This window comes from Coregonus lavaretus, assembly GCF_964263955.1.
Source record: "Coregonus lavaretus genome assembly, chromosome: 6".
NCBI lineage: Eukaryota > Metazoa > Chordata > Actinopteri > Salmoniformes > Salmonidae > Coregonus > Coregonus lavaretus.
The window spans coordinates 21,214,455-21,227,090 of NC_139993.1; the positions used below are offsets into that span (position 1 = coordinate 21,214,455).

The 12,636-nt window shown below is 43.9% G+C and overlaps 1 protein-coding gene across 1 annotated transcript; it reads left to right on the forward strand.

Annotated features, from left to right (window-relative positions):
• Positions 1-9,240: 9,240 nt before the first annotated feature.
• Positions 9,241-10,545, forward strand: LOC311130974 (UDP-GlcNAc:betaGal beta-1,3-N-acetylglucosaminyltransferase 7-like; the record flags this gene model as incomplete). The annotated part of the gene is made up of 1 exon (XM_084163817.1): positions 9,241-10,545. The coding sequence occupies exon 1, from the start codon at positions 9,250-9,252 to the stop codon at positions 10,543-10,545; it is 1,296 nt and encodes a 431-aa protein (XP_084019943.1). The 5' UTR covers positions 9,241-9,249.
• Between the last annotated feature and the right edge of the window lie 2,091 nt (positions 10,546-12,636).

Consider the following 12,636-nt stretch of genomic DNA (forward strand, 5'->3'; position numbering starts at 1 on the left):
CTGAGAAGTCATCCATGGTACACAGTCAGACTTAACATGTCTATATCAAGTGCTATCAAATGTCATCTCCTTCCATCTGAGGACTCACTTAGATATTCAAATCAAACACACTTTCATCATGAAAACCACTAGCTACTAATTTAATTCTGGCAGCTACAAGTGTTTTATGATCATGGAGACAGATTGGTTATGGCTTTCTTTTCATCCAGCACCAAACCCTAAACAACATGTGTCGAAATACCTGGCTATATAAAGACAATGTTGACCATTTGTTTAAAATCACTTAAAATTACATGCCGCTGCCAAGCAATAGATATGTATTTATATTTCTTTAGCTAGGTGCGCCATTTCTCACAGCCCAGCATTGACTGACCACAGGTTTGATATGCTTGGATGAATATTATATATTATATATTTATTACACATAATATAATTTATTATGAATAATATAAATTATTATGTAACAACAATAATAATAATACATTTAAAAAAATAGTTACAATAAAGTTATTGCATAGAAATAACATTTCAATACATATATTATTATCTATGTATTTATATTTTGTATATCTATATTGTTATTATTACATTGATATTATATTGATTATTACTACAGATAATAATAATTACTAGATGTTAATAATATTTTTGCTGCAGCCATAGATCACAGCTGTGTCAATGATGTTACATCTGGAGACAGCTTTGCCAAATTTGAGGGGAAAAAACACATTTGCTTTGTAGGTCTTATTTATTGATGGAGATGTGATGAAACAAAAACATGAAATCAAGATGGCTTTTGTGAACACATAACTGACGGATCCATTGCTAAAGTATGAATAGAGAGAGATTATGCTGGTTTGGCCTATGTTATGGATGGGTGGAAGGACTGCTCTCCCTCTTCATACAGCCTCTCTCTATTTGCATACAGCCTACGTAACGTCGCTCATGCTTTAAAAAGGCAGAGCAGTCGCGGGTATCCACTTGATGGCATTGATCCCAACCTGGTGCGCTTCGGAGAAATACGCGGCCGGAGGCAAAGTAACGTTTTGGTTTCCTCGTTCAGTTCCAAGAGATACTTCAAACTGAATGTTTTGACGGAATGCACTATTTCTTTCCATCCATTTGAAAGGACTGTACGCAAGCAAACCATCCCTTGCTAAGGCATCAGAAGCTGATATTCGTGACTTTACTTGCGCTCGGTTAACTGTTTTGAAGCCACCCAATTGGAATCAGCATTCCAAAAATGTAAGTTTGATTGTTTAAAAAAAAGAATAGCCTACCGACCGTAATGTTGTGCACTGTCCTTGATTAGAAGCAGGCTATTATTATTGTTGTTGTTGATTATTATGATAGTATGAGGTTATATACATTTTTTTTATGAGGCATAGTTGCACGCACAAGTGTGTTCTTCATCTTGCCATTCTTAGAATAAGAATGAGGCCAACGGTAATGCCTTAGGCCAGTGGTTCCTAACCTTTTTCGATTACTGTACCACCAACTGAATATTGCTCTGCCTGGAGTCGCCCTGAAGTACCCCCTCATGTGCATTTTACCAGTAGGCCTATGGTCTAGTGAGTCTTCTCAAGTAGGCTACCCACTGTGGATAGGCCAAGTACCCCCAGGGGTGCTAGTACCCTGATTGGAAACCACTGCCTTAGGCTACTAAGACATATTAAAATAGCCTACATCCCTGCCCTATAACTGTAATAGCACATTTCATTATTTTCTGCAATGGTTAATGCTGTTTATTAATGCGTAACAGGCATAGGTCTATAGCCTATTGAAGTTTATTGGCCCTCATATGGGGATAATTGAATCTCATCAGGTTTTTGATGACAGGTCATCACAACATCTTAGTAGACTACTTAATGGACTGAAAATGATCTAACAACTGAAATAAAACAGTTATAGTGATTGCATTCTAGTCTATGTCTTAAAATATTTGTTTTATGGTCCACTCCGTGCAAAGACTTCTGTGTGTCTGACTGGCACTGGCGGACTTACCATTAGGCAGAAGAGGTAATTGCCTAGGGCCTCAAATCATCAAGAGCTGGGCATATTTTTTATTGTTGAAATACAAAAATATGTATAATAATATATATTAAAATAATTTAGCCGCTTGAGGCCCCCCCATGCTCTGCTCGAGGCATAATAAATAAATAATCCCCATCAAAATATGTCTGTTTAAGATAGAGATATATATAAAGAAAATTGCATGGGCTGCGTCTCAATCTACCGCATCCGCTGATGTCGGCCTTCCGCATCTGCAGTGGAAGGTGGCAGAGCTACAGCTTTGTTTGTTAGACCAGAAGACATCTAAAAAATTGGTCTTCTCACGAAAATGTAGCATCTTTGGAACGATGAGACTCTCAAGATGGTGGCATTCTCCATTTTGCTCTACGACTCCCACAAGTGTCATGGGACTCGTCTGAAGGTAAACGTTACCGGCCTGGAAAAATGAATGGAAGTGAATAGTACATTTCCACGTCAAACGTATACAGGGAATTCCAGGGTAAACATTTTTTATTATTCTTTCCTGAGCTTCCTTATATCTCTGAGATATAGGACATAAACTTCAAAACATACTTCCTTTTGATTAAATCTGTTTTTCCATGTATGAATCTGTTATTCAATTAGTTCGATGTTTCATCAAATCATTTAAAAATGTATATTTGTATACCTACAGGGTCCTAAAATTCTCCATCCCTATTTAGCTATTTTTCTGCCATGAACTTCCACAGGCTTCCCCATGTTAGGGAAGCCTGATTCTCAACGAGGCTAGCTTAGTAGAAACCCAGCTCCGGGCCCTTAGACTCTAGGGGGATCAAATACGCATTTATTTAGTAAAAAGACAGGTGCTGCTGATAATACAGACTGGCCTCTGCCTGGGGCCTCCAAATCACTAAGTCCGCCCCTGCTGGGCCTCCCGAGTGGTGCAGCGGTCTAAGGCACTGCAGTGCTTGAGGCGTCACTACAGACCCGGGTTTGATCCCAGGCTGTGTCGCAGCCAGCCGTGACCGGGAGGCGGCGCACAATTGGCCCAGCATTGTCCGGGTTAGGGGAGGGTTTGGCCGGCCGGGATGTCCTTGTCCCATCGTGCTCTAGCGAACTCCTTGTTGCGGGCCGGGCGCATGCACGCTGACTTCGGTCGCCAGTTGTAAGTCGTTTCCTCCGACACATTGGTGCGGCTGGCTTTCGGGTTAAGCGAGCAGTGTGTCAAGAAGCAGTGCGGCTTGGCATGGTCATGGTTCGGAGGAAGCATGGCTTTCAACCTTCGCCTCTCCCGAGTCCATACGGGAGTTGCTGCGATGGGACAAGACTGTAATTACCAATTGGGGAGAAAAAGGGGTAAAACGTTGTTTTTTTTTAAGAAAAGAAAAAATTTGCCCCGCTGACTGGGAGTGTCTCGGGTCTTTAAGGAGTTCCAACTGCAGGGTATGATGACACCTTGACATTATCACGTAATGTCTAGCATTCGCACAGTTTGTTCTTACTCAATCTTTCAATATAAAGACTAGCATTCACAAATGATAATGGTTCACCAGAAGATTATTTTTGCAACATTAATGTCACAAGTGTTTAAGCATTGGAGCTGTCACAGCTCATAACTTTACACATTTAAAGTGATTAATCGTGTTTGGTCTTTAGCTGTTATTTGTAAGCTTTTTTCACCTTACTTCAAAAGGTTAAGCAAATAAATGTTGTCTAGTTAATTTCCATGAAATCATATTTAAGTGGCACATTATGTCTTCACATGACACTTGTCATTTTCCCGTGTTTTCAGGCTATACATAAAACAGCCCAAAATTCCCCTATGGGGGTCACAAAGTGTCACGCTCGTTCATAGACGGGTCAGACCAAGGCGCAGCGTGATAAGCATACATGTTTATTTGAACCTAATAAACACCGACAAAACAACAAACTAGTCCAAGGTACACAAACAACATACCTCACACGGAAAAAGATGCCACAACCCACTAGTGCCTAAGAATGGTCCCCAATCAGAGACAACGAGCGACAGCTGCCTCTGATTGGGAACCACACCGGCCATCATAGATCTAGAATACTAGATCCTACAACATAAAACAAACAACAAGGAATATACACACCCTGACTCAACATATACAGTGGGGAAAAAAAAGTATTTAGTCAGCCACCAATTGTGCAAGTTCTCCCACTTAAAAAGATGAGAGAGGCCTGTAATTTTCATCATAGGTACACGTCAACTATGACAGATAAAATGAGGAAAAAAAATCCAGAAAATCACATTGTAGGATTTTCTATGAATTATTTGCAAATTATGGTGGAAAATAAGTATTTGGTCAATAACAAAAGTTTCTCAATACTTTGTTATATACCCTTTGTTGGCAATGACACAGGTCAAACGTTTTCTGTAAGTCTTCACAAGGTTTTCACACACTGTTGCTGGTATTTTGGCCCATTCCTCCATGCAGATCTCCTCTAGAGCAGTGATGTTTTGGGGCTGTCGCTGGGCAACACGGACTTTCAACTCCCTCCAAAGCTTTTCTATGGGGTTGAGATCTGGAGACTGGCTAGGCCACTCCAGGACCTTGAAATGCTTCTTACGAAGCCACTCCTTCGTTGCCCAGGTGGTGTGTTTGGGATCATTGTCATGCTGAAAGACCCAGCCACGTTTCATCTTCAATGCCCTTGCTGATGGAAGGAGGTTTTCACTCAAAATCTCACGATACATGGCCCCATTCATTCTTTCCTTTACACAGATCAGTCGTCCTGGTCCCTTTGCAGAAAAACAGCCCCAAAGCATGATGTTTCCACCCCCATGCTTCACAGTAGGTATGGTGTTCTTTGGATGCAACTCAGCATTCTTTGTCCTCCAAACACGACGAGTTGAGTTTTTACCAAAAAGTTCTATTTTGGTTTCATCTGACCATATGACATTCTCCCAATCCTCTTCTGGATCATCCAAATGCACTCTAGCAAACTTCAGACGGGCCTGGACATGTACTGGCTTAAGCAGGGGGACACGTCTTGCACTGCAGGATTTGAGTCCCTGGCGGCGTAGTGTGTTACTAATGATAGGCTTTGTTACTTTGGTCCCAGCTCTCTGCAGGTCATTCATTAGGTCCCCCCGTGTGGTTCTGGGATTTTTGCTCACCGTTCTTGTGATCATTTTGACTCCACGGGGTGAGATCTTGCGTGGAGCCCCAGATCGAGGGAGATTATCAGTGGTCTTGTATGTCTTCCATTTCCTAATAATTGCTCCCACAGTTGATTTCTTCAAACCAAGCTGCTTACCTATTGCAGATTCAGTCTTCCCAGCCTGGTGCAGGTCTACAATTGTGTTTCTGGTGTCCTTTGACAGCTCTTTGGTCTTGGCCATAGTGGAGTTTGGAGTGTGACTGTTTGAGGTTGTGGACAGGTGTCTTTTATACTGATAACAAGTTCAAACAGGTGCCATTAATACAGGTAACGAGTGGAGGACAGAGGAGCCTCTTAAATAAGAAGTTACAGGTCTGTGAGAGCCAGAAATCTTGCTTGTTTGTAGGTGACCAAATACTTATTTTCCACCATAATTTGCAAATAAATTCATAAAAAATCCTACAATGTGATTTTCTGGATTATTTTTTCTCAATTTGTCTGTCATAGTTGACGTGTACCTATGATGAAAATTACAGGCCTCTCTCATCTTTTTAAGTGGGAGAACTTGCACAATTGATGGCTGACTAAATACTTTTTTCCCCCACTGTAAGCGTCCCCTGAGTCAGGGCGTGACAGTACCCCCCCCCCAAAGGTGCGGACTCCGACCGCACAACATAAACATAACAGGGTAGGGGTCGGGTGGGCAGTCCGCCTTGGAGGCGGATCCGGCTCAGGGCGTGACGACCTCTCACTCTTCGCCTCCCTGTTGCGCCCCTGGTCTGGTCTAGACCTCGGCGCGTTGCTTCCCCTCTCCTTCCTCCCACTATATTCCACGCCCTGTCTGGACCCTGGTGTGGGAGACCCCGAACCTGGAGAGGGGCTGATGTCTGGCTCCGGAGTGGAGCCGCTGACCGGAGCTGGACTGAACCCCGGTGAAGCGGATTGCTCTGGCTCCGGAGTGGAGCAGCTGACTGGAGCTGAACTGGGCACCGGTGGAGCGGACTGCTCTGGCTCCGGAGTGGAGCAGCTGACCGGTGCCGGACCAGGCACCGGTGGAACAGGCACGGGCTGTGCCGGACTGGACACAAGCACCACTTGCTTGGTGCGAGGAGCAGGAACAGGCCGGACCGGGCTGGCGACGCGCACCACTGGCTTGGTGCGAGGGACAGGAACAGGCCGGACCGGGCTGGCGACGCGCACCACTGGCTTGGTGCAATGGGCAGGAACAGGCCGGGCCGGCGACGCGCACCACTGGCTTGGTGCGAGGGACAGGAACAGGCTGGACCGGGCTGGCGACGCGCACCACTGACTTGGTGCGAGGGGCAGGAAAGGGCCGGGCCGTACTGGGAACACGCACCACTGGCTTAGTGCGGGGAGCAGGAACGGGCCAGACCGGACTGGCGACACGCACCACTTGCTTGGTGCGAGGAGCAGGACTGGGTTCCTTTATTAACCCCCGCTCCTTCTGCTGCCTAACCAGCTCCTCTCGCCGTGCCTCTACACCTTCCTTCTGCTCCCTCTGAACCAATGGCCCCCGTAATCTGGTGGCCTCCTCTCCTAACCAGCAGATCTGCCCTGTCGCGTCCTCCTGCTGCCTCGTCGTCCACACCGTGTGCCCCCCCAAAAATTTTTCTTGGGATTGCCTCTCCACCCTGATCAGGGCCTCCATCTTTCTTGCCAGATCCTCTCTCATCTCCTGCCAAGTCCATCCTCTCTGCTCCTCCTCGGCACACTGCTTGGTCCAGGTCTGGTGGGATCTCCTGTCACGCTCGTTCATAGACGGGTCAGACCAAGGCGCAGCGTGATAAGCATACATGTTTATTTGAACCGAATAAACACCCGACAAAACAACAAACTAAACGAAACGTGAAGTCCAAGGTACACAAACAACATACCTCACACGGAACAAAAACCCACTAGTGCCAATAGGCTGCCTAAGTATTGTCCCCAATCAGAGACAACGAGCGACAGCTGCCTCTGATTGGGAACCACACCGGCCAACATAGATCTAGAAAACTAGATCCTACAACATAAAACAAACACAACAAGGAATATACACACCCTGACTCAACATATAAGTGTCCCCTGAGTCAGGGCGTGACACAAAGCATATATATATACATGTGTGTGTTATAGCATGAGAGCCTACATTTCTAAGCAATTCATTGCAAGTATCAAACAATGAGCTCAGATCTGCCAGTATATTTTCCAATAAGAAAATGTTAGTAAATCAACATATTTTTTGTTAGTTTGATAGAATCACACATTGCCTGATCAACATTCTGTTGTAGATATTCAGAGCAGAATCATATCCCAATCTCTAGGGTAAATATAAAAGCAATGTAACATGTTCCAATACAATTGAAGTCGGAAGTTTACATACACTTAGGTTGGAGTCATTAAAACTTGTTTTTCAACCACTCACACATTTCTTGTTAACAAACTACAGTTTTGGCAAGTCGGTTCGGACATCTACTTTGTGCATGACACAAGTAATTTTTGAACAATTGTTTAATTATTTCACTTATATTTCACTTTCTCACAATTCCAGTGGGTCAGAAGTTTACATACACTAAGTTGACTGTGCCTTTAAACAGCTTGGAAAATTCCAGAAAATGATGTCATGGCTTTAGAAGCTTCTGATAGGCTAATTCACATCATTTGAGTCAATTGGAGGTGTACCTGTGGATGTATTTCAAGGCCTACCTTCAAACTCAGTGCCTCTTTGCTTGACATCATGGGAAAATCAAAAGAAATCAGCCAAGACCTCAGAAAAAAATTGTAGACCTCCACAAGTCCGGTTCATCCTTGGGAGCAATTTCCAAACGCCCGAAGGTACCACGTTCATCTGTACAAACAATAGTACGCAAGTATAAACACCATGGGACCACGCAGCCGTCATACCACTCAGGAAGGAGATGAATGTACTTTGGTGCAAAAAGTGCAAATCAATCCCAGAACAACAGCAAAGGACCTTGTGAAGATGCTGGAGGAAACAGGTACAAAAGTATCTATATCCACAGTAAAACTAGGACTATATCAACATAACCTGAAAGGCCGCTCAGCAAAGAAGAAGCCACCGCTCCAAAACCACCATAAAAAAGCCAGACTACGGTTTGCAACTGCACATGGGGACAAAGATCATACTTTTTGGAGAAATGTCCTCTGGTCTGATGAAACAAAAATATAATTGTTTGGCCATAATGACTATCGTTATGTTTGGAGGGAAAAGGGGGCGGCTTGCAAGCCGAAGAACACCATCCCAACTGTGGAGCAGGGGGTTGGCAGCATCATGCTGTGGGAGTGCTTTGCTGCAGGAGGGAATGGTGCACTTCACAAAATAGATGGAATCATGAGGAAGGAAAATTATGTGGATATATTGAACCAACATCTCAAGACATCAGTCAGGAAGTTAAAGCTTAGTCGCAAATGGGTATTCCAAATGGACAATGACCACAAGCATACTTCCAAAGTTGTGGCAAAATGGCTTAAGGACAACAATGTCAAGGTATTGGAGTGGCCATCACAAACCCCTGACCTCAATCCTATAGAACATTTGTGGGCAGAACTGAAAAAGCATTTGCGAGCAAGGAGGCCTACAAACCTGACTCAGTTAAACCAACTCTGTCAGGAGGAATGGGCGAAAATTCACCAAACTTATTGTGGGAAGCTTGTGGAAGGCTACCCAAAACATTTGACCCAAGTTAAACAATTTAAAGGCAATGCTACCAAATACTAATTGAGTGTATGTAAACTTCTGACCCACTGGGAATGTGATGAAATAAATAAAAGCTGAAATAAATCATTCTCTCTACTATTATTCTGACATTTCACATTCTTAAAATAAAGTGGTGATCCTAACTGACCTAAAACAGGGAATATTTACTAGGATTACATGTCAGGAATTGTGAAAAACTGAGTTTAAATGTATTTGGCTAAGGTGTATGTAAACTTCCGACTTCAACTGTATGTGTGAATATGTTCTTATGGACCAGATTTAGGGAGTGTTGCCCAAAGGCATTCTTTTAGGCTATCATTATCAAAGTTAGTAAATTATTTGTAATGGTAGATTACTTTGATGTCCTCTTCATCTGACTAACAGCCCCTTTCTGCCTGTCTCTCTCCAGGATGACAACTCGGGATCGGTGGAGGGTGTACAAGCGGGTGTGTGTCATGTTCTTTCTGGCTGTAGTGACATTGACGGTGGTCCAGAGAGGGAGCATCGGCACCGGGGCTCCTTTCCAAATTGAGAGGCAGGCTCGCATGGAGGCCACCTCCGAGGGAGGGGAGGACATGGCCCTGCAGCAGAAGAAGGGCCACTACCCAGTGACCAACACCTTCTGGAAGGCCAGCAAGCCCAAACAAGCTGAACCTGCGGCTGCCGCCACTGGCACCATGGAGGAGCCCAGCGTCACCCATGAGCGAGCTGGCTCCCGGACCTGGGACGTGTCCATTGCCAACTGCAGTGCCAACCTCAACTTTACCAACCAGGACTGGTTCAGGGGCCTGGAGGCCAACTTCAAGCAGTTCCTGCTGTACCGCCACTGCCGCTTCTTCCCCATGCTCATCAACCATCCGGAGAAGTGCTTGGGGGAGACCTACCTGCTCATGGTCATCAAGTCCATTGCCACGCAACACGACCGCCGTGAGGTGATCCGCAAGACATGGGGCAAGGAGCAGGTGGTGGACGGCAAGAAGTTGAAGACGGTCTTCCTGCTGGGGACACCGTCCAACAAGGCTGAGAAGGCCAACCACCAGAAGCTCCTGGAGTATGAGGACTACATCTACGGAGATATCCTCCAGTGGGACTTCCAGGATAGCTTCTTCAACCTGACCCTCAAGGAGACACACTTCCTCAAGTGGTTCTCCACCTTCTGTGCCGACGTGCGCTACATCTTCAAGGGCGACGACGACGTCTTCGTCAGCGTGGCGAACATCTTCGAGTATCTGAAGGCCAGCACCTACGTCAAGAACCTCTTCGTCGGCGACGTGCTCTTCAAGGCCAAGCCCATTCGCAAGAAGGAGAACAAGTACTACATCCCACAAGCGCTTTACAACAAGACCCACTACCCTCCATACGCTGGAGGAGGTGGGTTCCTCATGGATGCGCCCCTGGCCAGGAGGCTCTACTGGGCCTCAGACTCTCTGGAGCTGTACCCCATCGACGATGTGTTCCTGGGCATGTGTCTGGAGGTGCTGCAGGTCACGCCCATCAAGCATAATGCCTTTAAGACATTTGGCCTGGTCAAGAACAGGAACAGCAAGCTTAACCAAGAACCTTGTTTCTTTAAGAGCATGATCGTGGTCCACAAGCTGCTGCCGCCGGACCTCATACACATGTGGAACCTGGTGAACAGTAATCTCATCTGCTCGCAGAAAGTGGAGATCTTATGGCCTGTTGGAGGGGAGAAAAGAACCTCATGAGCTCGTTCTTGGGTGGGAACCCCGGGGGTGGGGTAAGAGTTGGGAATGTGTGAACGGGGAGGGGTGGGAGGCAGATGTTAACTTAAAGTTGACATCCAATTCAGAAAAGAACCTGGACAATATTTAAAAAAAAAAAAAATTATGTACTGCATCGCAGTGGAGTGGAATCATCCATTGTTGGAAGTAAATGATCTGGAAATGTTTTTTAAGAAACATTAATTGCTTTTGAATTATTTATATTCTGGTGGCATTTTGTAGGACTCTCAATGTCAGCAGGCACATTCAGAGACACCAAACCAAGGGGCTTGAGGTAGTGGAAGACAGTGCTGCAAAGGACAGCGAGCTGCCTCACGTTGTTACACATCCCTTTGACTGTGTATTGAATGTCCAACACCTTGTTCATTTTGACCAGGCTTTACCGATACTGTAGTAACATGGACCTCATAAGATAGGACGAAATAAAGTGTCTTTACCTCACCAATGTAGTTTAAAAAGTCCCCTTCTCACATGGGTAGGCATTTGAATAATATTTATTTCTAACCGATGGAGTTATTTGTCAAGGCATCAATGTCTTGTAGGCATATTTGACCATGTTAATAGTTTTTAAAAATCATCATGTCATTTATTTTATTACATCTGACCCTGCAGTCCAATGTAGAGCTAGCCATTGTTATGGGTCACTGCACTTCAGTGAGATTGTTCAGTTTTGAAATTAAACTTGATCTGGACTTCTAATCGTGTACTGGAAACTAAAAAAGATGTCCAAACTCATTTCTGTATACTGTATGTGTCCATGGATTTGAATGTGCTGATATAAATTTACTTGACATGAATTGGGTTGAGGGTTTACATTGAAACTGTGAATAAACTACTGCTGATACATGTATGATATAATGTTAATAGCCCCGCAGACGAGGGGAGCCCAAGAGGGTGTTTGATATTTAATTAAATGCGGGAAAGGTTGGAATTAATGTGCAAAGATTATAGTGCCGAATGTTTAGAGGGCGGTGATTATGTGTGGATGATGTACATAAATGTAGAAAATCAAAATGTATATAGGTCAAATCAGATTTCTAAATAAACATCTAAAAATCATATGTGGGTCTTATACTACTCTTTTATTAAATTGTCCCAGATTAATACATTTTTTGATTTGGGCTCATTGACAGCAAACTGTGACCAAAGATCCAAACAAGTTCAGATGACAAAGCCCTACATGATATTTGATCTCAATGTTGATAATACGGGGCTATCAGTTACACTGGGAGAGGATTTTAATAGAATGTGTCCTCAAGTAGCCCAAATGACAAAGCAGGTGTTATCTGACAAAAATGTTTATTGTTCATTTGTTCTATATTCACTTGTTATGGGTCAATGAGATTATATTTTAAATTCAACGTGGATGATGTGTGAATATAAAAATGTCTTTCACATTCAATACTGAATCAGCACTTGAAAACCAAATACAGTGCTTGACCTAATGTATGCCTTTAGATAACTTTTTATTATGTCACATTTTTGTCACATACATACAAATTATATATGTATATGATAGACCAGAAATACATTGAACTGTACAGTAAGAAACACAGAGCATTAACATATCCTATCTCCTTAGCGTTTTTAGTCAATGGCTTGTATTGGTTTCAGAGACGGTTTATACAAAGTCCTTATTGGTCTATGATTTCTCATTGTTTATGTTATGTTCTCCTGCTGGATATCGTATAACCTTTAACCCAACAAAACTGCTGACAGCGATACTGCCAGCAGATGGAGAAGATAGAAGATAGTGTTCTTGTCCTGGCCAAAAAGACAAACAGGGCATCGCACAACAACACAACAATTACATTCCTGTTGTTATTGTTCACATAACCTCCTCCAGCACAAAGATAAGAAGCCCATGCAAAAACTGGATATTGGCTGTATACAATTTCAGGGGACCATCCACATAAAGGGTATTATATCTGTCAGAAAGGAAATGCAAGATGCGACAGTCTCCAGCTTGATAGTGCCAGAGATAGACGTCTAAGCCTTCTCTTAAGCAGGTTACCGCTTTCTGCTCAAGATGATATATGTGTGAGATGTAACACA